Below are 26,599 nucleotides of genomic sequence, written 5' to 3'. Positions count from 1 at the left end.
TTCATCGCTCAGGTGTGTTCCTGCTTAAAACCACTACGTGTGCACGGATGGATATCTGCTGCTGAGAGCCCGGAGATAACTACAGAATGAGAACAGAAATAGGAAATCTATAAATTTTATACAGTATGAATAGCCAATATGAATAAAACAGGAAACACAGTGGATGGTTTGTGTGTGTGTGTGTGTGTGTGTGTGTGTGTGTGTGTGTGTGTGTGTGTGTGTGTGTGTGTGTGTGTCTACATGGATATAATAGTATCCTGCATGAACAATCATAGATTTTTACCCACAACCACCTGATTGTACTTGGAGATAAATGCAGCTTCCTACAATGAGGTCTGCTGATGTGAAAGGCACTATAGTGTTGGTTCCCTTGGTGCTTCTGGGAAAAAAATGCAATATCATGCTATCTGACACTCCATCATCAGACACATATCTCCATTTCCTGAGAGAGAATGGTGACAAAGCCCACATTTCACGTTTCACACGAGTCAGCCAGTCAGCGGGTTTGCTTTTTTTCACTCCAGTGGAATATTTGAGTTTATTACAAAGCTTATATCAGGCGACGTGGTCAGGAGGCCACAGCGGGGAGGGAACAGTGTTCCTGTGATGCGCTGTATTAAAAAAATAAACCTCAAACCATCCTACAGTGAGGCTGAATTGTGACATTTTACTTAGTGACCTTTTCCCCTGGCAGGAGCCCTGGCTAATTACCCTTACACTCATTCAGTCATTGTGTTTCTGTCACCCGGACATTAACAGGTTGGCCAGGCCAGCATGGCTGCAAAAAGTAGCAGCTGATAAGTGTGGTTACTGTGAGCACCCACAGCTATGAAGGTGTTCCTAATTGCTCCAAGGAAACATGTTCAGAATGACCTACAAAATAGCAGACAGACCAAGAAAATGATGATCAGAATTTTTTCTTAATAGAAACAGGATCACTTCAGTCTCCCTCTTTTCACTTTTTTGGAAGATAGCTGCTAATCTGATAAAAGTAAAATAACATTAATCTCCTAAATGCATGAAGTACTCTAAACACCATAACAGTGCAACAACGCAACATTTAAAAAAGTTTCAAAAGAAGTGTTTCAAATTTGTATTGCCAGTGAAGATGTTTTTTTTTATTGACTCAGGAAAACTGAGATGATTCATAGGCTGACTCCGTTGATTCAATATACACATATAATGCAATACCAGGGCAAGCGTAATTGGGTTTTAGATTATTAAACCTCTCCATACCTGAGCAAACTTCTGCTCCTCCACCGACTGATATAAGCTTTAATATGCATCTGCCTGTAACAGCATGCTGGCATCACCTGATTAACCTGCTCCTGAGACCTCAGGAGTCCAAAGCCCTGTGCCACCCACATCTCAGCTCACACAATCAAGACATCTTTTGTTCGGTCTTGGCCTTATTTATCTTTTCCAAAAGTTTCTCTGTCATCTTGGCAAATGCAAACAACGTGGAACAGCACACATTATCATTAGTGATTCAATCAATAGAAAGATCTTCATATCTTTCTATTGTTGCGACCAATGATTTTTTTTTTCATTCATGGATTATGCTTGTTGGTTAGTTTGTAACCAGGATCACACAAAAACTACTGAAAGGATTTCCACGGAACTTGGACAGAATATGGCTCTCGGCCCCCGATAGACCCCAGCAACCTTTGGTATGGATCCAGGACTTTTTTCTCTCACTTTCTTCAACATTTTTGTTAATTTCTCAGTGAATAATACATGAATATTGATGAAGATGAAGAGTACAAAAAGGGGCTCTACTGAGTGTTTCGAAACATTTATAATTCGCGGAATATCTAACTTGAGTAGAATAAGCCATAAAAAAATGTTCAGTGACTCATATGATCCATCAATTGTTATTCTAGCAAAAATCAAATAAATCTAGATCAAGCTTTCACAATCAGGTGAGGATTTTCTGCATTGTAAATTTAAGCTTTGGATTTTGTCATCAATTTGAAGACATCACCTTGGGGTTTTTTGGCTACTGTGATGTTTTTCACTCTTTTCTTCTCTTACTGATTGACTGCAAAAATATTTGGCAGAGAAATCGCCCAATTAAAAAATAATTGTTAGTTGTAGCCCAATTTCCAGCGATCACTCACAAAATCCAACCGAGATAAACCTGAGTAATATTTAGATGACATGTTCTGTACAAGCACCAGGTTAACATTCATTCCCACCATTAGAAATATCTCCTTTCATGCGATGAGACACTTGGTCACCGTCTCTCATGTTCAGTCTTTCAGGCAGAATCATCTCGATTTAATTAGGTGGGGCACTCAGATGTCGACTGAGTGATTTTATTTTTTCAATCAAAGACAAGATACAATCTTTGTGGATGTTTTCAGTCAGTGTGATTAGGATTATCAGAGTGCGATTGTGAGGAATATCAAGAACATTAAACATACGACACGTCCATCAAACACTACAAAAATGCGTTTGGCGGGTGTCGACGTATTCGCGGGTTTATTTTGATGCCAGAGCACCAGGCGCGCTGCAATTTTCCTTTGATTGTGGAGAGCAAATTCTCGGCCAGCAAGAGCTGCGTCCTCTGATAGCACTCAACTCAGAGAGGGCTGCACCAATTAGCTACCATTTCTCCCAAGAGGCAGTGAAGTCACTCTTTATGGGCAATCTGACACCAAAGGCATACTGTTGCCATATGCTGAATAATACCTCTTGTAAATAATGGAAGAGTTCGAGATGGAACACTTGAAAAATGGCCGTCACCCACGTCTAAACAGAGTGTGTAAATTAAAACGGAGCTAAAAGGAAGAAAAACGATTATCCGAGCTCATCAATCAAGACATCAGAGATGAAAGAGAATTAGTTTTATCACTTTATGGCCCCCCAGAGTCTTTTAGGTATCTGCGAGGAAGATGACAAAAAATATTAAACCATAATCAGATGATCCAAAGCGTAGGTATTCTGTTTGTCCATGCTTCTGCAGCACATACCAAAGCATTAAAGAGAGTTTTTTTTAATTTTTTTTTAATCTCAGATTACACACATAGAGTCAGAGCAATAAAAACTACCTACCTGTCCACACAAACACCCAGGATAAATGGATCATAAGCTGTCTAATACCCGCTATTAGGGAAGATAACTCGCAGCCAAATCAAGCTGTTTTAAGTGGCTTCATTTTGTGATAATGAATCACTTACAAGGCTAATCCTCCCAGTGCAAAAACAAACAGACAGACATATAGTGGAAAGGAAATATTGAATAGGCAGAGCTCTGTTCAAAATCATCCCTAATTTAGCTGGATATGTTTACACCATTAAAGTCTGCAAAATCAATCAGTGTGCTCTTGTCTTCTTTAGTTTGTCTGTGAAATTTGCTACCCTCGAACTGAGAAGCACCTGATTCAGCTGCATAATGCAAACAAATGAGCAAAGAACTCTGTCTTAAATTGCAGCGGGGGGGTTAAACCATGTTAAATGGGAAGCAACTTCCTGTTGACAATGCAAATGAAAAATGCAAAATATGGCTACGCCTGTACTTTCTTTTCAATGCACTATGATCACATAAGAACAAGAAAAGTGCACTGCAAATAAAAGGAAGGGTAAATCTAAGGCTACATCCAGCAGAATTTAAACAAGAGGGAAACAGTTAACCAAAGATAACAAAATCTAACTATCAGCACATCTAGAGCTCACTTAAAAAAGCCACCTTGTTTGTTCAATCATGCAAAAAATAAAACAAAATACATGTTTTAATGTTTTATGGTGGGTTGTGTATCAGATTGTTTCCTGGCACATCAAGTTTCTTGAAGTCTCCGCTGGATGCCTGACAACTGCTCACAGCCAACAACGTGCAGCACATACAGCAGCAAATTGTCTTTCTGTAAGCAAACAAAATGCAACATGCTAATTACCAGTGTTGGGCAATGTACGCAATTATCACAATCCCATTGTGTCTACGAGCACATGTAAAAATAGATTAAAAAGATCCTGTGGTTAAACAAGTCTAAACCCAAGTACAAGAAGAAAGCGTGGTCAATGCACTAAACAGTAAATTAAAGGCTATATCCAGTCGCTAATTACGTTAGGCTATAAACTAATTACGTTGCAGTCACATGACTTAAATGTCACCACGACTAAGCGTCCTACTACACTACACTACACTACACAAACTTAACTATAAACTGATCGATCTACAAGCTGGAGAGTAGATGTAGACTAAAGCCGCCTTTAAAGATGGAATGGTGTCTGTGTGTTCAGTCCATATTTAGCAGCCAAGAAATGGAAACGCTTAAAAAATTCTCATGTGAGGTGTTTGCTTATGTGTTTCATGTCACAGGGCAAAATGTGAAAACCTCTTCAGGTATTGTGTTAACTTTACTTCTAATATATTCAGAAATCGTAAATTATTTCCAGGTTTCAGAACTCATTCCTGCAACGCTCTACTATATAAACAAACATCTGACATTTGCCAAAAATGTCAGACTTTTGCTTTAGCTAAATAAAGACCAATAGGCTTCCTACCACACTAATGATGCCCATTATACCTCAGTGAATAAGACATGGTGTGACTCCATGTGTGTTATATATCCATGCTTTTTATCTTGACTCAATAACAAGGCTGTCTAAGAGGACTGTCTAAGAGCTACAGTTGGTCTTTTTGCCCCCTTTGCCTAGAACCAGTGCTGGTAATTAATGACAGAGAGACAAATCCCACAAGACATGAATTTTACATTAGGCTGTTTATATGCACTCATGCTGTTCTGCTTCATTCGGCCTACGTGACGGGAGCACACAGCTTGGCATGGAAGGTAAAGGGCCACGAGACACATCATGTGCCTTATCCAGCACTGGAGAATATGTCATTATTTCTGCTAAATGAAACAAACGCAAGCCATTGAGAAAAGTGTTGCAGGGCTCGCCGCTTTATTGGCACTTGTTCTTTAAAAGAGCAGTAGACAGAAAAAGCTCTGCCGGACATATCCTGTGTCTTCGCCGGGTAATTTATGAGGCCTGAAACTGAGCACTGTGGAGCAGCAGACATGGCGCGGTCACAACTAGACGGTTTAAATCAGAGGAAGGTGGCAAAGCGGCTCACACACGCAGACAGGAAGATATATGTGCAGACAGAAAGGGCCAAACTCTCTCACTCCCTCCCTCTCTGTCTTCGCCCGTAATGTCCACTTAAACAATTTCCTTCCATAATCTCGCCAGCTTTCGCCATGACAGCGGAACAATTACAGCTCTCGCAAATCTCCAGACTCCCTCACCTCAGCCGCTATTTTGGTTGCCAAAGATGATGCTTCTGAGGGTGGAACACAGGCTTAGCGCATGATACATCTATAAATGTCCCCGGTCTTGAAGGCTCACCTGGAGGCGTCGTTCAGGGATTCAAAAGCAAACCAAGGAGCAGCGAGGAGCAAAGCTGGGTTTAGCCACAAAATGGCTTCAGCTTTGTGACGAAAAGGTCTCTATCGTGTTGCACGCAGGATACGAAATAGTGTTTTTTCCTTGACATTTCAATTCAGCTCGGAGCCCACTTGTGCTCGCTGCGACCAGATTACACTGAGTGGCAAAGCCTTTTCGGACAAAGCCATTAATTTTATGCCTCTCGTCTTTAAGGCCTCAGATCAATGCTACCTCAAAGACAAATTAATTTTCTCCTTTCTCCCCTTGTTAGTTTGAAATGCTCTCGGCAATTACTGGCTCCTCTGATTGGTTTTTCTGAATTCATTGGCCTGAAATCAGTTAATGCCTGTGCACATCACAGAGAATACATTACCGGTGTCCCTCCAAGTTGTGTAACATCGGGCACTTAGATGTGTTTTTTTATTGGCATGCACCTCTTTCAGAGAGACCTCTGAGGAGGTGGACTCTCTAACTATTGATTAACGCCGCTCTGTGTTCACAATGCATTAGCAGCGAAAAGGCGCTTTCTTTAAATGTGTGTGAATTGTTTGGAACAGTAAGCAGAAAGATCAATGCGGGGAATGATCTTGGCTAATCATGTCAGCTAGGGCCAGAATTAAGAAACCCGCAACGTTACAAACGCTCTACACAAGGTAAAGGAAATAAAGACAAGTTGCTAAGCTCAATTATTTTGGTGCTTTGATCACTTTCCTAAAACTCCCTTAGTATAAAACCTCTAATCCTGCTGGCACTTCAGCGTTTCTCCGGGATGAGCCTCGCAGCCAAGGTTGACGAGTCTGACAGAAAAGGACACAGACGCTCATTGTGTTACATGAGTTCTACAAAGGAGAGAAGATACACTGGGTTTGGTGTTCGAGGTAACTTCACTCTGTGGTCGATGAATCTTAATGGGCACAATTAATTTCCTTTACGCCTCAAGTGCCCCTCAGTTTCAGAGAGAGAGACATTATTTCAGCACCATTAGATTACCCTGCAGAACAGGTTGTTTAATTCAACGCCATATCACGGGCAGCAATAAATCCTAATAGCTACACAGTAAAGAAGTTAAAGGTGTAGATCTGAAAAAAACCCTAATAAACAAGAACCAATTATTTTCAAGTGCTATCCACGAAAGCCCGGCATGCCGTCACTGGTCGAGGCATCTCGAGATGCCTCCTCTCTCCTTCTTGAGCACAAAATGTTCCCACAAAACACACTTAATGATCCAAAGTGACGTGTTCTGCAGCAAGGACGCATTTCTGATTGGATCCCAATAACAAAACAGTGGCAGGAGAGCGGGTCCTCAGAATAATGAGGGAAATCAACAGCTATGTTCTGTTGGGTTCCTTGAATTAAACGCACTGCTCCAGCAGCAAGTGGCAACACTAAGCCTATGTGGCATTTATGTTTACTGAGGCATTACAGTAGCTGAGAGAGCACATTAAACCCTTCATTGGAAATGCTCTGTGATGGCCACTTTCCTCTTCTCCTCTTTTGGAGCCTCTTTTGAGACAAGGAGGGTAATTATGATAATTCACTTGTTAATTACATTTACATACATCAGGACGTGAACAGTTGAGAAGGCAGTTTGCATGCATGGCGAACTCATTAAAGTTTGAGCATTTTTCATATCTTTCCTCTAACATGCTCTTAATTGAGGGCTCTGGCGGCTGTTCAGCAAAACAGACACAAACTTGGAGACCTCTTGGGTGTCAAGTTATCATGCCACGGGAGATTCCAGGAAAAAAAGAAACAGACGTGTTGACAAGAGGCCAGAGTTCAGGCGCACACAGCCGCCATTGAGACATCAACACCAACCCCCCGCCCCTCCTCCCCTTCCTTCGACAACACAGGTCAAGACTCAGATTTCCCCCTGGCATGAATTTCCAGAAGTTAAAAATCATAACCTAATCCAGACCAGCGCTCGGGGGCAACCTGAGCCGTGACGTTGGGTCAAGCTCCTTGTTTCCCCACTTCATGCAGGAGACTTAGCCCGGCTCTGTGGGGTGCAGTCAGGTAATTAAGCCCATCATCAGTTTAATGTAAGGTCCCAGTCTCATGTCACGTATGTCGCCTCTCAGCACTTCACAGATTAATTTAAGCCCCCTAACAGCCTGACAAGATCCTTCACTGTAATTGATCTCTCTTTCCTGCTATTCTTCTTCCCTGATTCACCATGTGGTGCATTACTCACACACACTTCAGCCTGGTGGTTTTAGAAATATTATGCCACAATAGGATGGCGATTATCTTCTGATCTATTATAGAAAATGGCTTCTGTTAGGTAACCATGGCAACACAACTTGAAATCCCTAGGTAAGTAGGAGAGGATAGCCTCTGTCATACTGACACAATACTTCTCAGATGTATTCCCAACTATACACACACACACACATGTATTTATATATATTATTTATATATATTATTTATATATATATATATATATATATATATATATACACATATACATACACACACACACACACATATATATATAGACATACATATATACATACACACATACATATATATACATATATACACACACACAAACACACATTATAAACACATATTATAAATGTAAATATAAAATTATAAATTCAGACTGGTTTTGGATAAGGCCTGAGGTTAAAGAATTCCAAACTACAGCAGGAGTGAGTGCCTCAGCTCGCTTCATGGTAATAAAGAAATGTGTTTGTGAGGCGCCGTGATACCACTGGGAGCAATCCCTCATTCTAAGGTGAATCTGTAATTTCTGTCTGCAAATGAGCCTTTTCCCCAAGACTAACACGACCCTCTTTTAGCTATCACACCTGAATTGCATCCTAAATTAAAAGGCAACCATTTGTGACATGCCACGCTGCAACCAAACAATAGAGGGACTGCCGAATGATTGATGGACCACCAAAAGAGAAAGGCTGGCGCAGCTCTCACCTTCTGCAGGATCGGGCGGCCCGAAGTCCAGGTCGTACCGCAGGATGTAAAAGTTATTCCACACGTACAGCTGGTTGTCCCTGGGGTTGTAATCCACAGCGGTGATGTACTGGTACTGGTTGGGGAAGAGGATGTCGGTGTACTCGCCCTGGCTCAGCTTGGTATTATAGATGTAATCAATTTGGCTCCTGCTGGCCTCGCTCTCGTTCTCTTCGTAGGTCGAGCGCACCACGTGTAGCACACCGCACACCATGAAGGCGTTGGAGGCGGACCGCTTGTCATACGCCGTCTCCCATGTGGCCTCAAAGCGGAGTGTGTACGGGTTGAGCTGGCTGACCACAATGCGCCCATTGTTCTGCTCCGTGGCGTAGATCACCCACAAACCCCTCTCATCTACCGCCAGGTCGATGTCCGTCTTGCCGCCCCAGCGATAAGGTGAGGTATCGTGATAATTGGCATTATTGACAATGGCCTCGCCGCTTTTGATGCGAGTGCGCAGGTCAAACTTGACAATGTTGCGAGTGCGTTCCTTATTAAAGAAGATAGCACCATCATAGGCTACGAAGCCTGTCCCGTCAACGCGGTGTGGCAGTTTATAAGTGGTCGTCTGGCGTCCATTTTTGAAGTCCTCCAGAGAGGCGTACTCGATGAGGGTGTCTGTTCGGTATGGCGTCCAGGGCATGAAGAAGACTTTGTCACCGGCCTGCAGCGGGTCTTTGCACCATGAGCCTGCTTGCTGCTCTGCCTCAAACAGGAAGGTGGCGTCTCCTACGCCCTTCAGAGTCCCGGGACAAATGAATACTAGTGACAGAGAAGAGAGTGAAACAAAACACAAATAAGGCAAAATATTTGAAACACACACAACACATGTGACACACATCATTCTCGCTGCTGACAAAAAGATCAGGGACTGTGAATTTTGAGGATTCTTTTAACTAGCGCTTTTGTGCTACTGCTAATGATTCGGGGGGAAAAAAGAAAAAACAATGAATGCGTCATAAGGATTATTCAGAATGAGAAATGTAAGGTTAAGAGAGCTTGCATCTCATGGGTCTGCTGCTACGACCTAACAGGGACAAAACAAAACAAAATGTGAACGAAAAAAGGTAAAAATCCTGCAAATGAAAGACATGGGAAATGGGAGAAGTAGTGGTCACACTGTTTCTGTAAATACCAGCATGTCTTTGACTTCAAATGCCACATGAACTGCTGGGAAGATGGACACACTGCACATGCATACTCACATGACTGAGGTCATGAACCAAAATGATAAGGGGACATACTTCACGTCTTGTGGTAAGAGTGAACAACAGGTTGTAGATGGTGGTGGCGGCAGCAAAGCAGAGGTAAAATGAAAGTGGAAGGTTGGGGGATAGATCGAACAACAGTGGTAAAGGATTTTCACTACTTCTGAGACAGGAGAAACCACTGATGGGTGAGGGAGGTCATGGCAAGATTCCCATTTAGATGCTTTTAAATTGATTTGTTCAGGATAAAAAAAAAAAGGGACACAGTGAATTCTTGTTTTCCCTTTCAAACTTTTTGCGCCAATCTCACTCAGCCATCACTGCTATTTCACATCACGTGCTATGGGTGCAGCAGAAGTTGGGCCAAGCAAACTAAGACTAATATAAAAAACACAACTACTGTCCTTCAAAGGTTAACACAGTGCTATGCAAGAGTCCCCGGAACAAATCGACACTGAGCAGCTGGTGTTTTTCGTTCACATTGCCCGGGGAAAAAAAAAAACTACATTCGATGACCGTGGATGTCATTTGAAAATTCAGTATTTGAAATTCTTTTTTTTTTTTTCTTTCTTTTTTTGACTCCATGGGTGCAAACAATCCTCCTATGGGTCTAGCAACTGACAGGAGAGGCAATCAGGAGGGGGGAGGAGACGTGAGGGGAGCTGTACTCAACACCACAGAACAAGGAGCCAGAGGAGGAGGGGTGGGGGAGGACCAGACCACTCATTTACCTTTTTGCTCCACTTCTATTTCAGGCATTGGAAAAGAAAGCAAAAAAAGAGTGCAAAAAGGGAGAGAAAGGTTATCATGAGTCAACCACCAGGTACAAAGAGAAGAATTAGTCGGAGGATATGACCATGAGCTGAACTGCGGGGCTGCTATAGGAAAAAAAAGAGCTAGGGAGAAAAAAAAGGTTGTTTGTTAGTTGAAACGGCCTCTCTTCCTAGGATATTAAAACAGACAAGTTATGGCTGGAGACAAGCTATGTGCTATGTTTTCCAGCGCATTAAACTCCTCATTCCTACCATCTTTTAACTGCCAACAAAATAACGCATTGGCCACTGTAAAAGCAGAATAAATCCCTCTTAAAAATGCTTCTCCTAAGTGGCAGCAGAGAGAAAAAAAATGAAAAAAAACAAAAAAAACCCCAAAAAACTCCCGGTCATATGTAGACGGATAAGATTCTTAGAGAAACAGCACAGCAGTTATTTTTGGCATGGATCGACTGCGGGTGGAATTTGTTCAAACTTTCTAAACACAAATCAGAAATTGATTCCAAACTAGCTCGCCCACACACGTAAAACATGACACGGTGCTAATGTTACAGACCAAACTCCTAAATGAGCCAAAGAGAGCAACAGCACATGAGATGACTGATGAACAGTCGGCCTAATATGGAGCTTTCTTTAGCGGACTGTCGAAGCTACAGAGAGAGGCTGGAGACAATATGTGAAAAACTGGGAAGTTAAAAAAATAATTTAAAAAATTGAGAGCAAAGAGGTTAATCGGGGGGGAGGGAAGGGCGGGGGCAGGAGGTGAAAGGGAGGTCTGTTTGAAAGAAGAAGAAAAAAAGAGGTGAATATTTCTGAAAATGTTTACAATTCATCAGTTGAAATACAAAGTACATTCCTGGGCGGCGACAAAGCCTAAAGCTGCTCTTATAAACTAATCTAAAACACCCTTTTAAGGTAGATTAGCTCAAATCAGATACTGTAGACAGAGTTTAAAATAGTGCCGGATTTAACTAACTCCACAGTACATTTAATTAAACAATTTTCACGGCGAGACACTAAAGCCGATTCATGACCGGAATACAGGAATTCGGTTAATCTCTGAAAAACATGCCGAGTCATCTCAGACTTTCAGGATTTTTATGCTATTTTACTCTAATATCCTCTGTAATGTGTTTCCACAGGACATTAGTGAATGTAAGACCACATTCTTTGTGATCTCTCCTTTTATTATCTCGGCAAAAGACACCAAATCCAAAGTCACTATTATTTAAGCTATTTAAAGGGTAAGTTCACCCAAATTGCAAGAAAATATATATTTTCTCTGTTACCCCCAAGTGGTATCCAGTCATGCATATAGTTATGGTTTTATCTGCTGCCTCTGAGATTTCTTCCACCACCCGAATGTAATAGAAATGAGTGGAATTTTATTTCTGGTACTCACAGCAGGGGAGGAGAGAAACATTTTCTTATGGAATATTTCTTAAGTGGAAAGTTATTCCAGTCAAAACAGTGAGAAAGAATAACAGGGACACTGTTTCTGAAAAGTATAATTTACTTCTGTTGTATTGTGGTGGAGGCTGAAATCTCACAAGAACAGGGATGGGATTCGATAACCTTGAACCAAATCCAGAAATGAAATGTTTGCAGCCTGTAGCTACAACCTTCAAGTGGAAACGGGCAACTTTTTGTTACCTAGTGTTTTCAAGTGGTGCTATTGTAAGACTTTTTTTCCCCTACAACACATGACAAAATGCAGGTTTCTTCATTCATTTAATCTATGATGGAGACATAAAGGCAGACAGAAACGGAGCCAGGCTGCCAGCCGGACTGGATGGCCAGTCTGGCTTCATTTTCCAGGGAGAGTTCGTGCCCGGTGGCAGGAAAAATTGCATATTGAGCCAATCTACACGCAGATGGTGTCAATATTCTACAGCCACTACTTGGTGCAATCACCATTTTTCTCATAATGATACATTAGAGCAAAACACTTTACTGCTGCTAGTTTAAAAATGAACCACTACATTGTAATAACAGGTGTATCCTACTAACTTATGCCAAATTGTTCACAAGCTAGTTGACCTAAAACCTGGAGATCCAGTTGATCTTACATTGATTATGCTTTGCAGTAGCCGCCCCTCGACTGTGAATAGCCAGCTCTTGTCCATCAGATCCGCCCCCTCTGTCGACTCATTCGAGTCTCGGCTAAAAACATACTTTGACATTTAAAGCATCTGAGCCCTGCTGATCTGTACTGGGCTGCTTGTTTACTGCGTTTGTTTTTTTTTTAAAAAATATACTTTGTACATTTTGGTGTTGATCTTTAAATCTTTGTGATGTTTTATGCTCTTTTCCACAGAAGCTAGCTTTGGACAGCACTTTGGTCAGCTGTAGTTGTTTTAAATGTGTTTCGTAAAAATATAAACTCAAACTTGATTATGGGATTTCCTAACTTCTCATTTCCTTACCTTTGAAACAAAGTTTAAACTTACGAGCCTCGTCAACTAGTCAACGAGCCTTAAAGTAACAGTCAAAACTATGTATAATTTTGTCTATAAGGCTAAACATTATCCAAAAGAATGACATAAGATTCCTTAGGAGGAATAGTTAAGCGACAATGTTAGCATTAGTGACAGATGCTCATCTTATATGAAGTAATATTTGACCAGGAAGACATGAAACTACAGTACGAGATATGTCAAGATGTACTTCAAATCCTTAACGCTGATATAAAATGTTTAAATGTTGGAAGAAGTTTTCACAACACAACACAGAAAAACACCTTTTTTCACCAAGATGGAACCTGTGCCAATCTGGTTTGGACACCTATTTTGAACTAATCAGATCAATAACCAGAAGTTACTTGGTTTGGAACGAGAAGAGTTGGTTCCTGGCCAGAACCAAACAAAAGTGTGAACCAAACATTTTACAGATTGGTTTTACAATCTATGATGGTTCTGCTCAAAACTTGTGAATACTTGCGGCTGGTTGCGAGATAGCACCGAGTTTGAAGAAACCTGAACAGAACTGAAAGTCTGCGAGAGTAATCCTTCTTTTCCCTCACAGAAAATCTCTGGCTGAGTGCAGACGCTGGCTTGCAGAGAACACATTAACCACAGAGCTGCCAGAAGTTTCATTTAGGCCATTACAGAATTAACATTAATTAACAAATACAATAAGGTCCAATTAAAGTTTCTTTAGCCTTTGAGCTTAATAGAGCTGGGTGTTTCGCCAACTTGGAACAACGTCCAAAATGGAAGCAGCTTTCAAAACACATGCCTAAAGACGGATGTCTCAAAACGTGGTAAAGACAAATCTATCTGCATGGCTGACTTCCACCAGAGTCATTACGGTGAACTGACCCTTCAAATGACTGTACTGCTTAATGCTTCACCTTAATCTATCATCATTAATGCCTTCCAAATACTTACAGTTTCCAGCTGAGGGATCATCTGTAAAACAGACATATATTTGCAACTGAACAGAGACTGCAGTTACAGCACATCTGTCTACTCTACAGACGCTTCAAAAACACACAGTAAGAGTTCAGGAGGAGATTTGGATGGCGATACTTACTATAGGGAACACACTCATACTGGACCTCTAAGTACTTGTAGGTGCCAGGGCATGGGTCGGGAAAGACATCAGAGCCAGTGACAACCACACACTGCGTACGGTTGTTGCACCTACAGGAAAGAAAAAGATTGACCAGAGATTTCATCATGACTCCCCACAGCAAGAGTACTCGGCAAAAGACAACATTAATAACACTGAGGGGGGAAAAGTTCATCGTTACAGCTACAAAGAAAATTGATGAAATCCCCGCCTGGGCTGTCACATATGCATTCTAGTTTAAACCTTGGCAAACAGAGAGAGGAATGAAAGCATTAAGGCAGAGTAAACGGATGCGATGATGAATAGCAGAGTGAGAGAGGGCTGCTAAGGCATGTTGGGAATTAGGGATTGCATTTCCCCTCTTGGCATCTTTGTGTCACTATTGAAAGGGTTAACGTTCATTAGAACAAACACGACAGGTGGCGGTGACATGCGGTGGACTGGCCTCTGGTGAAAACGCGGAGGCTTTCAGCCCATGCACGAAACAAACACAACACGAATGTTGTCGTTTCTGCCTTCTAGATTGATATATCTGCCTTCAGTGTATTACCAACGTGTGAATTGCAAGGTTAGTGTGAGTGTCTTTGCAGATGTTTGCGTGTGCTAAAAAAAGTTCAAGTAAAGAGGAAAAAGGTGAAAAAAAAAAAAGAACAGCAGAGCACCGAGTGTGTGTAAATACTGTATAGGGTGAAATTGGCTCCGCTTCAATCGAGCTCACTTGAGGCAGAGGGATCGAGAATAATGTCAGCAGTAACAGAGGCAAACAAGGAGAAAACCGGCACCAAAATAGGACATTCAACAATTTGCAAGACGGTGATAAATATTTCAGAAGGTCAGCAGCAGTCATGCAAGTCGGACATCACATTTCGACACTGGACATGACTTTCAAAGAACCATTAGTAATTAAAGAGGCTTTTCTGTCGCTGCAAAATGGGATTTCTGCTGCACAACAAACCACACAAAAACCATGACTGCGCGCTTTTAACTACGCAGCGTTGAATAAAAAAAGGTGAACGTACATTGAGCAGAAAGAAACTTTACTTTTTCAGGCTGCACTCTAAATCCAGCTATGCATTTTCAAAACACCCCCCACCCCACCCCCCGAAACTAATGGGTTATTGAACATTATATAAGGATATAAAAAATAAAGGTGCGAGGCCCATTATGAAGTTAACAAATAGCCTCAGAAGCATCATGAGCGATGGTTTAAAACATCACCGACAATACGATGCCAGCTGCACTTAAGAGATTCACTTTTATGGGCTTTACTGCAGTGAGAGCTGCTGCAAGGGAGAAGGGTCACTGCATCAAAATGTGAAATGACTGACAGCCGATGAGAGCTCCTCAAATACACTCTGAGATATTCGGTTTGATTCAGTGTTTAGAGTTTAGAAGTCTGGCTGACACTGTAGTTCCGAAACCCAGAAAGTACATTAAGCGGAGCCTTTATATACAATTTTGAGATAACAATAACTCCAGAAGAAGATAATGTTCTCCATTCCACTGGATATAAATGTCAGCTATAGATACTGCAGTGGATTTAACATAGGCAAGGCATGATGTGAGGTTCATTTGATATATGTAAGTGTCATAATGTTCTTAAACCAGGCATTAATGATACATTAATCAACAGAAACCAAACTGTACAAAGTGCGACAGATAACTAAAAGCAAGGAAAGAGAACACTTTACTTCAATGTTCCTGCCTTAACACTGGCTGCGCATTGCTTTTATGATTAATTTTAAGATCTTACTTATTATATTTAAAGCCGTTCACGGCCCGGCCCCAGAATATTTATCAGAACTGCTTTCCCCTTACCGACTGGCCTGAGATCCTCCGGCAGAAACCTGCTGCTCGTTCCCAGCTGACACTTAAACACTAAAGGGGACGGAGCGTTGTGCTGCTAGGGCTCCTCGGCTCCGGAGGATACTTCACTTGCACAGCTCTATTTGAACGTATCCACTGTTCTGTCCATTTTATCTCGATCGATTCATATATTACTGCGTATCTTTTGGTAAGTGCTGTTCAAATATAATGAAGCTGCATTATACATGCATAGTATCCGCCACTTCCAACCAGCCACAATATTACAATCTTGTTGATCTGTTGAAGCATCAGTGATATCACATTAACCAAAGTCTAACCATGTCGGGGGAGTTATTCTTATGCGTTTTTGAATGAGGTCACTTGCCAGGTCATGTAAGAGGTAGAATTTATTATACTTGTCAAAAAGAAAATAGGAACTCCACTATGTCTCTCTTTACATTTATTTTGTCCCGTTGTCGGCTTCAGCTAAGAAAGAAATAGTTTGCTCCACACATCCAAAATTCCTAGAATACATCAGATAATTTCGGCAATGATTGCAGGCTCTTTGGTGGAGCTCTGCTTTGAATGAAGTTCCATCAGTGACCTAATTTGCCTGGATAAGAGTGGTGAGAAAGAACAAAATCACACTGAGATGTACCAATACTTTTTCTTCCTTCCTGAAACCAGTTCTGATATCTTAACTACCAAATACAGAGTACCAATCCATATATTTACATTTATGTACACATATATACAGTATCATTTCTATTTTTCAACAGCTGTATTGAACTCATTCTGTATGTGTTTGAGGTTCAGCGTTGATGAATACTGATTAGAAAAAATGTATATCTTAAGTGCACATACAGGTATACAGGAGATAGCAGGATCCCTTCCCTAATATATAAATTAAATGATATTGTACATGCCAATAACCAGTCCAGCATTTTAGAGAAGTATCAGAGGCATTTCTGAGCTGATATCAACATAAAAAAACTCTGAAATCAGCAAATGAAAAGACTTTAGCTGCAGTGTGTAATTCTCTGTGGGTTTGTCACTGCAAATAAGCCTGTTTACATCAACTAAGGTCTTTTGATCCACTGTCAATATAAAAAAACTATTGATTAGTGCAGCTTTAAGTAAACACTAAATATATCTTCCACTGATTTTCTGTCAGAATTCGCTCTGGCATTTACTCCGCTGCAGTTTTTAGACGCTTTGGCTGCTGAGTAAAAGGAGGTGTTGTTGCTAAGCATTTTGACACGCTCGCTCTGTTTTAAAGTGCCACTGAAATCATTGCTTGTAATCTCTGTTGCACTGAGCACAATCTCATGGTAGTGAAGTATTTGAATCTTGCTTGCTTTCCATCTAAGCGCCGTACCTCTGACCGGCTAAAAAGATTTACTTTGACGGTTCTGCTGGGCTGGAGAATAGGTGGCCAAGTCGGCAAAAACAACCTTGTTTAGATTATCATCTTGTGTGTGAATAGTCTTTTTTTTTTTTTTTTGGGTTATACCTACGCTGGTAGAAAATAGAGATGCTGGCAGTGGAGACGTCCATTTACAGTACATCTTGACAGACTCAGAGTTTCCATCAGGTCCTTCATCCATTTTTCATCCAGCCACTTTTTGTTTTTTTTGTCAACAACCTCACATTTTACTCCACAGATCACCCTGATGTAAATGTTGCTGAAAATCAAGCAGACTGATTCCTGTCTATTTGGTGTTTGTTTTGAGAAACGGGCCGCCGATGATTACTTTTTGCCACAATTTCCAAACCAACAGAACTGCCACTCTGTGCAGCAGGCGTCCCACTGTTTCTATCTATCCAATCTTGTCTAATATGTTTGTTTATCTGTCTGCCGTGCTATTGCCTTTTGTTAATCTCCCCACAATATTGCAGCACATTGTGTCCTAATGTGACGTACTTAAAATATCCTCCTTGTTTCACTTTGCTGCAGACTGAAGGAGGACTAATCAGAAGGCTCCCAAAGCTTTGAGACTGCTTTAACACTCCTGGTTATCGCATCAACCTTAATTACGGTCAGGAGCCCATTTCCTCTGATCTGATTCATTAGAATAATTCTGGTTAAGGGCTTGTGGTGCAAAGTCTTTCTCAAAAGCTTGCACGCTGCCTGCGGGGGATCTACGACAGAGATAAGTTTGAAGTGCAGCTCCGCCGAGTGCGAGTCAGACTTGTCAACAGATGTGATGCACAACGTAGCACGTCGCAGTCAAACCGAAGGGCATGGACACTGTCAGCTGCGTGTTACTGTATGAGAGCGCTGGGACTGGGCTGTAAATTTAGAAAGACAGAGCAAGACTGGAGGAGCTGATCTATGCCTCAGCTATTCTGTGGTGCTGCATCTCATGGGAGTAAATACAGAAGTGAATGATGCAAGGGGAAAAACCCAGAGGTGTAAGATAGTGGGCGATGATGCTCAGAAGCCAGCTAAAGGGGGGGAGCAGGTTAGGGCAGAGCGGTGCATTAGAAGATGAACTGCGCTGGTTACTATTTATGAATAGTTCATCCGGCGCCCTTTAAAAATACACACACCTCTAGGGGTAGAGCAGCAGTGAAGTGAAGTGTTGCTGCACCGTCGTTTGACAGCGAAGCAGAGTCCTGTGAGAGGGTAACGGGGATAAAAGGCAGCGATGATGGGCATTGCTCACTACCTGAGGCACAGCCACTTCAATGCGGTACAAGTGTTTGAACAAAGCAAGCCCAATGTTCCGGAGAGGGAATCAAGAAGGTGTTCATGCGACTTTGCAGCCTCTGTGAGCTACGCTGATTATGACTCAAACAGCAGCAACAACGCGCAGCTGGTGTGAAGAGCTGCGCCGCACGGATGTCAATTCCTGCCTGTCAAAAATTAAGCTGCGCCCCAGTTTTCTGAATTTCCAAAAAAAAAAACGCCACCTACATAATCTAGTCAATGAAGGGATAAAAGGTGTGAGATGTTGATTAATTGTCCAGTATGTAGGTGGCTGTAAGAGCAGGGTGATAATTTAAGCATTTCTTTTGTGTGCAGCTCAGAGAGGGTTAAACAAAAAAAAAAGAAGAAGAAGAAGAAAAGAAGTCCACACTTTGCTTCTCTAGCTCCTGGTTATGTTTGTGAAATCAAATCCCTCCTTTCCCCAGAGTTTTACCTTTGTGATATAATCTTGTAGGCATCGGGGAGGTAGCAGTTGACGTTCTCCATCTGGAACGGGTCAGCGTCACAGATCTTGTCGTCGGTCCGGCCATAGTTGGCCGTCTCGATCATAATGACATCACTCCCCGGGCAGCGGAGATCAATTGCATATCCTTCGCATGAGAGCTCTCTCCTGACCAGCCCGAAAGGCAAGGCCGCGCGGCTGAACCCTGACGGAGGAGACAGAGACGAAAAACTTTAGACAAATAATGAAATTAATGAGTGGAAAAGGGATCGCTGCTTCAATACAATAAGACCACACAAGTCAGATCCACTGGCACAAAATAAATAGGCAACAGCAGTCCAATGTTTACCGCAGTTTTAAACAGACGGGGCCATTACACACTATACAGGAATGGGGAAAGACGAAACAATTCATCTCTCCATCTCTCTGCGGCTTTGGATGTTGGCTAAAGGCATCTAATCTAAGTCATCGGAGACCTATGTTAACCTCATAAATTCTTGAGCAAACACAAAGGCTACAGAGACATCAGGAAGGCCTCCACCTAGAGAGCATCCACCGCAGAGCCGAAGCTATCTGGACGGAGATGAGTCGTACAGCCCCGCTCATTTGTTTCTTTGCTTTACTTGCTCTGTAAAGGAAGACGGAGAAAAAAGGCAGAATCCCGGCAGAATGGAGTGTAATATAATCCATTTTACAGTGTCGGCGATCGAAGAGTCTGGAGTCCACACAGGAGGAAAAATCTATACACGGAACACAGCAGATGGGAGCGCAGCCAATAGCTCTACTTTGGGGGAAAATTAACTATTTCACTCAAAGCAGTGCCCCCCCCCCCCCCTTTTTTCGAGAAGATTACAATGAAATTGGTTATTCTTTGGTATTTCCTTCTTCTGCGTACTAAAAAGTCACGTCACAAATGGTGTGGAGCTACAGATGTGGAGATTTGCACAGAGAGAACAAAACAATGAGGAAAGAAAACAAAAGAAAGAGAAATCCATTATCTGAGGTTAAAATGATCCAAAGTGAGAAAAAAAAAAGAAAAGGAATGTAACTGTCTGCAATTCTGAGAAAACAATTAGGTAAAATCTAAGCAGAACATGCAAATGTGTTCCATTTAAAAAGTGCAAGCAGAGCGCTGCATGAACTGTCAATAATCGCTGTTGTTTGCAGCAATAGTGGGTCCCTGAGGGGGCAGCTACCATTTGTATTTTCTGCACTGCTCTCTGCTAATTAGCCCTCCTTTCAGCCTGTTACCTTTTCCATGCTCCCATTGGCTCCCGAGCATTGTCATGTACTAACGCTTACCACCCCGGGTTCACTTTGCCCCCTCACTCTAATTATCCTCACACTTTCTGACAGTCAGGGCCCTACGCAATTAGCATTGTTTGAACCGCTCAAAGTTGAAGTGATTCCGGCTTGAAATTCCTACCCCGAAACCCCCCGACCCACATGTCTGCTAGTCATTTCAGCCTGCTGCGCCCTGGCTCAGATATAATGATATTCTATGTCAGTCTGTTCATGTCACACTAGCAAACAGAGGGAAAAAAAACACCCAGACATCTGTGAAACATACACTGTTGAGAGTATAGAAAAGTCATCGTGTATTAGGAGAAACTCCTGCACGCACAAGTAGTGGTAGCCGTATTACAAAATATGAAACTAATGGTATAAATTCTCTGGCATCCTGCCACTAGACATTTCATTATAATACCATGATCTATCTAATGGCCAGTAGATTCTGCTTAGCTGGACTGTTTATCACCTCATTAGGAGACGTCAGTGTAGCCCGACTGTAAGTGGAGGGCTGTGGGGTCACTCCATCTATTCCAATAACCACGACAATTACCCGAGCCTTTCAGAAAACCTGTCCAGAAATGGTGGATGATAAAACCCAGAGTGAAGTTGCCGGCTTTACGGGCGAAGACTAATGATCGTCCCGCCTGCCATTCCTCATGGAGGGAGTGACGGGTTTATCACGGCAGCGACAGAGAGCACACAGAAAGAATGCATTTCATGGGGTTTTAAAAAATCCGGAGCCGGGAGACCGTCTTTCGGCTAAAAAACACCCTCACGGACGCACACATGCGCGCCATCTGCCTTCGTAACCCCATTTCGCTGACTCTGCCCATCTATCAGAGCACTATGGCATGATGGCACGCTGCTGTCAACAGAAGCCGAGCGATTGATTAGGCTTGTGCCTCGCTGGCCTCCTCCTCCCTCGCCTGTATAGATCTCTCTGGTCATAGGCTAACACTACATCAATTAGGGGGAGTATCGAGACTGTACTGGCGGCCTAAAGAACAAATTGCCTCTTCTCCAAACTGCGGATAGTCTCGGCCTCATTAATGACTGCCTTGTCAACTTGTAATTGGGCAAGTAATGACAAATCTGTCTAAAAAGTTAAAATATATATAAAAGGAGATTTTCTACTCTGCAGGAGGAGGAGGAGAGCTGATTTTCAGAGAATGTATTTCTGGTTGACTTAACGGGATGCTTAAGATCTAAGGATTTAAGCACAGCTAGGAAGGAAAAACCCTGTGACAACAAAGGTTTCTGGATGTAGGTATTTTTCTGTGTTGATTTTCTCGGTTTAAACAAGTTTGGCGAGATTTTGGGGAGCGAGGAAGACTGTTTGTGTGCACAAATGTCAATGTCTTAGGGAGCTACGAAAAGCTTTTCATCTCACGTTCTGTGCTTTGTTTGACTGCTCAACTTTGCAGAAGTTGAAGACTGCGACAGAAGGGCACCAGCTGCATGGGGAAAACGGTGTCAAGAAAACTGCAGGAAAAAATCCATAACACGATCCTTGTGCGTGCTTGTGTGTGCGTGTGCATGAAAAAGAGGAAAGGGAACGAGGTTGCTCCCTCTGTATCTGTACCTGAGATTAACGTTAAATTACACAATCAGGAAGGGAATTGAACAATCTCTATGAAGAACAGCTAGTCAAATTGCCATGGTAGCCTCTTTGACTTTGCTATAATTGGCTGTGATCCCTATCCCTGGCCTTGTTGACATGAAGCCTTATCATGCATTCTGGTCAGTGAGTGACTGCAAGGAAAGTAGCTTTTCAGATTCCTCCCCCCTGACCTGCCTGCTAAGCCGTCTATTGAGCTCAAGAGAGCAAAGCATTGGCCGAGTCGGCTTCTCAATATGTCGCGTTCTGGGAGTTCTTCTTCTTCTCCAGTTGACAGCCTATAATTCACTGGCGACAATCCCCCCCCACCCCACCACCTCATAATACATATTTTGTTTTCTATCAACACCCTTGAAATTGGAAGTGGCACTGTGGCCCAGATGGGTGCATCTGAAACGATCCGCAGAGTTACACTTGGCGGCTTTTAAAACCCTGGAGATGAAACGAAGAGATAATGGAGGTTTTTTTTTTTTTTTTTATGGTGTCGACATGTTGCCGTTTGGCGGCTGCGAGCGCCAGACCGAGGCGCAAAAGGTTGAGGCTCGTGTTTTCTGTGTGTGAGTGCAGTCGTGACCAACCTTCAACCCTGACAAAGTCCTCGGGAGAAAGAAGTGGAGGAATGTTTGATCGCTCAAAAAAAAAAACTGGGCCATTTATGGAGGGTAGACAGAGTGGTGAGGGCTGGCATGGACAGAGAGCAAAGGCGTTGGTTGACGCTTGTCATCCTCCATTAAGGTTCCTTTGATTGGCCTTTGTGGTCCTGGAAACGGCAAACAGCTGCATGCAAATGGCCCTGTTTCCCCGAGGCTGGCCCCCATTGTTCTGCGCTTGGGTTTGACGGGGACGCTTTCTCTGCAGCATAAAGGAGGGTGTAGCCTTTAGTCAAATAAGAGTGCCCCCACCGTGGTCACAGCAGGAGCACTTCAGGATTGTTTGTCTTTTAACGTTGTTTTATTCGCGATATTACTGGTAGCCAACATCTCTGGAAGAAAGAGCAGATCTTAGAGTCAAGCTTTTCCTCCAACAGCAGGGGATGCCTCCATAATCCAATATCCGGAGTGACAGAGTGGTCATACAGCATGTTTTGCTCTGATGGAGTAAAGATTTTCAAAGCGCAATCAGAGTTTCTGCTCTTTTTTTCCCAGCTCCTTTGTTCTTTGCTGCAGCACTTCTAATCTGTTCAGAGGAACGGTTTGATTGTTGGCCAAGGAGTAAAATCAGCTTAGAAAAAAAAAAAAAAATATTCAAGAGACCACTGCGGCAAACCTTTTATGTATTAAATAAAGCAAAAACACACTTCACTGTCTGAGCACATGCCTCTAAACCTACAAACGTAATACTTGGACTAAGTCAGCTCACATTGTGCCAAAAAAAACAAAAAAAAAACAGCCCTCAAAATGTCCATTTCCACATCCCCGAAATTAGTGAGCTGTGCGACACAAGTTCCGGAAATGCAGAACATGACCGCCTATCAGAAGTGTGAGACACAAAGGGCTGAGGTGGGAGATGAGAAAGGAGATTTGGGATTCGCAAAATAACACCTGCTTTTCAAATACAGGCAACACCCCGAGAACCCCTCACTATGCCACAGCGGCTCGTATTTCATTTCAACAGTTGAGATGCGGTGAAACACTGGAAATCTACTTGGACATATGGCACCATTTCCCATGACACTTTAGTCCCTGCTCTAGTCCACATTGCTGGGAATTGTTTCTAAAGACAGTGTCAGACAAGACCACAAACCCCGGGGCTACACCCGCCTTTCCCAGACAACTGCTATCAGACACTCTTGATTCCGATATAAGTATTCTAAAATAGAAACTGGCGATATAAGACCGAGTCCATTTGTGGTTAGACGGAGCGCTCTGAGTCGTATCTCTTTTCTCTTTCTGTTGATCCAAGAATTCAGAGTTGCCACTTCAAATTCTGGAGCCACGGTTTTGTATTCATGACCACGCTTCTTCTCTAATGCATCTCTTGAATGTTTCCTTGACTTACAAAAAAAAAAAAAAAGACAAAAAAAAAAAAGAAAAACAGTGGGTGGGAGGAGAGAATCACATGCTTCATGTTGACGCATGTCTCCTTGAAGAGGTTTAAGGGTAAGGATTTGTCATATTGCTGAGGCTAAGCGTGACAGACCCTGCTGCTGCCTCTTAACTCCTCAGGTGGGTCCATTTAGAGACAGCTAGATCCTATCGCACCAAACGCAGGTGTGGAATGTTTTTCTCTTTTCGCTGAGCAGCAAGAATTTTAAAGGGAAAATCGACTATTTTTTCAACCCGGGTCTTATACTGGTAAGGGAGTGAAGTGAAGTCACACCCCTTCCGGTGTTCATCATAGGATCTTATTTCAAAAAAACAATATGGACAGTGGTCGAGAGACGAATACATTTCTGACCCCATTTCAGCTGTGCCATGATCTACACATAAAATGTTTGTCAATTCAAAAGATCATTTCGCAAGTCAAGAATGTTGCAGTTTGAAGATAATTTAGTATTGTGGAAAACCACTTAGTGGACGACAATGTCTTGCTTCAAATACTTCATCGATGTTATCTCGTCAGAGGAAACGGTATCAAAAGGGTAAAAAAAATCACAACAAGTCTGGCCATAACTACTGCTGCAGTCATGTGGAAAGAGAGGTCATCAGTTTTATGAACTAGCTAATACACAGAACAAAGCTCTGTAAGGTTTCACTTATTGTTTTAAGTTAAGGTTACATGAGCAGACGTCACGTAAAGGGCACCGTTGGTCAGTCTTCTAACTTTGCACGAACCACCTTCACTGATAAGTTTCTGCGACTGTGGCGAAACAACTAACTAACAGGCTAACTGTTGCATCTGGGCTAGCCACACAAACCTTCTAAATCTTCGGAAATACATTTGAATTTTACATAAATTATTCAAATCTAAAGACTACTTTCAGTATTTTGAGAGAGTTAGATGAGAAGATGGACAACAGTCTTGTGTGTATGAAATAGGAGGCTAGCAGCAAGTTAGCTTGATTGGCGCAAAGACTGAAAGTAGATTCAAAGAGCTAGCCCTGTTCAAAACAGAACAAATGTGTACATCTGCCTACCTTCACTTACCACCAACGAGTTCAACAACTAAAACAGTACATCTTGTTTCTTCAGTCACTATACAGACTATTTCCTGGAGTCTTGTAGTTGGCAGAACAAACTAGGTAGCTCGGTTAACTGGCTGGTTGGCTACACCCGCCACTATTGTCTGGACGAGCGTTTGAAATTGTGTAAAGCTAAAATTAATTGGAAAACTCGTTTATTGTAGGAATTATGAGAAAAAAATCTTAAGCTTAACCAATACCAGACTTTTCCTTGAATGTGCAAATCCATTTAGAAAGTATCCAGCAGTGCCACACTGTACACACACTTATTTGACATGCACAAATAACACACAAATATTTTGATGCCACGTGAATCGCAGTCTGGGAAAAAAAACATGACACAGAGGGAAAATGTTTAAGTTTTGCCACAACTGATGCACAGTCGACACGGTGGATTATTTCGTTTCAGCAGAACAGCCGGCTCAGCTGCAGAAGACTGCAGATGAAGAATTTCACCCAGGGGAGTGAAGAACTGAAGGGAAAAAAAGGCCTGAAAGAGGAGGCTATAATGACTGTGTCTTAATTTGCCCGCGAGAATCAAGGTTTCTCTCCTGCGTCGATTGGTTGGATGATCCCTGACCCTGTAGGCACACATCAAAGAAGGCTACCAGGGTAAGAGAGGAGCATCATTACATTACTAATACGTATAATCCTCTAAATGCAAAGAGGGTCAGCGCTTAATATAAGTCACACTGACAAGTGACAAGAGTAATTCAGTTGCGGAGACATTACCAAGATGTAACGTCTGCTTTTGTTCGGTCCACGGACTCATCGCTTAGATTAAAGCAGAGTGTAATTCGACGCCTTGTACAGTCTACTGAGAAAACAACCCTTTTGTAAAGAGACAAATAACTGTCACGGAGGCTAAACATTTGAAAGAAACGAAAAATCGTTCGACTTGGAAGATGGGTAAAAAAAACCTATATGCTCCTGGGAGGGTGCCATTTTGACAGAATTAGTTCAATGCTGGTTGAATATCTCACACACTGTTGCATCTCTGTTTGCAGGGGAGTTGATGAAACGCGTAGAAAGAGATGAGTTAAAGGAACACTCCCGAGTGCAGTGGGGGGGGGGTTTCACCGGTTTGATCTGCCCTGAGTGATGCTTAACTCCCCTCAAAGCCCATATTTTACCAATGCACTTAAACCTTGGCTGGATTTTCTGCTCAACAAGACGTCCCAGGATAAGTCAGGTGCCTCCCTTGGGTGGGGGTGGTGGGGATGGGGAGGAGGACGACGCAGGTTGCGTTTGTCTCTAGTTCTTGTATGCTCATGCAACGTCTCCCCATTTCACCCTCACAATCAACCCCCCCTCACCAGAGCCGAGCCCAAGAGGCTTTCTCAGTACGTCACATAGACAGGGTGTCAGGCGAGGCTGCAACTGGAACACCGATTACATGAATAATGAGCCAGAGACTACGAGGATGACTAGGAACAGAGATCGGGGCCTTGAGATGATAGCGAACAGACAATTCTGATAAGAGACACAGGTTTTATCTTCATGCGGAGCCTGAAGTGGCTGTTAACACAGTATGGCTGTCACTTTCATCAGGCACAAGTCCAGTTTGGTACTTTCGTGCCTTGAAACAAACCCACTGGTGCCAAAAAGGATGGTGTAGTTGAGGTCGTGGTTATGCTGATGAGGCGGTGCAGTGCAATTTTGAGCTTAAAATTATGTTTCTGTGTTTCA

The 26,599-nt window shown here is 42.5% G+C and overlaps 1 protein-coding gene across 12 annotated transcripts in view; it reads right to left on the bottom strand.

Moving 5' to 3' along the window:
- The window catches only part of LOC119011037 (adhesion G protein-coupled receptor L2-like), a 93,504-nt gene that overhangs the window by 33,633 nt on the left and 33,272 nt on the right, over nt 1-26,599 (bottom strand). For 7 of the 12 annotated variants that reach the window (XM_037083783.1, XM_037083784.1, XM_037083775.1 and 4 more), the window contains exons 3-6: nt 18,870-19,083; nt 13,879-13,988; nt 10,303-10,317; nt 8,325-9,125 (exon numbers count right to left, since the gene is read on the bottom strand). In XM_037083783.1, coding sequence (XP_036939678.1) covers nt 8,325-9,125; nt 10,303-10,317; nt 13,879-13,988; nt 18,870-19,083 — 1,140 coding nt within the window. The remainder of the gene's footprint in view (nt 1-8,324; nt 9,126-10,302; nt 10,318-13,878; nt 13,989-18,869; nt 19,084-26,599) is intronic. The other 5 variants (XM_037083778.1, XM_037083785.1, XM_037083787.1 and 2 more) reach the window with 2 other exon arrangements.

Source organism: Acanthopagrus latus, chromosome 21, assembly GCF_904848185.1.
Source record: "Acanthopagrus latus isolate v.2019 chromosome 21, fAcaLat1.1, whole genome shotgun sequence".
Classification (NCBI taxonomy): Eukaryota; Metazoa; Chordata; class Actinopteri; order Spariformes; family Sparidae; genus Acanthopagrus; species Acanthopagrus latus.
Note: the sequence above shows the minus strand (reverse complement) of the source record. Positions and strands in the feature narration are given on the sequence as shown.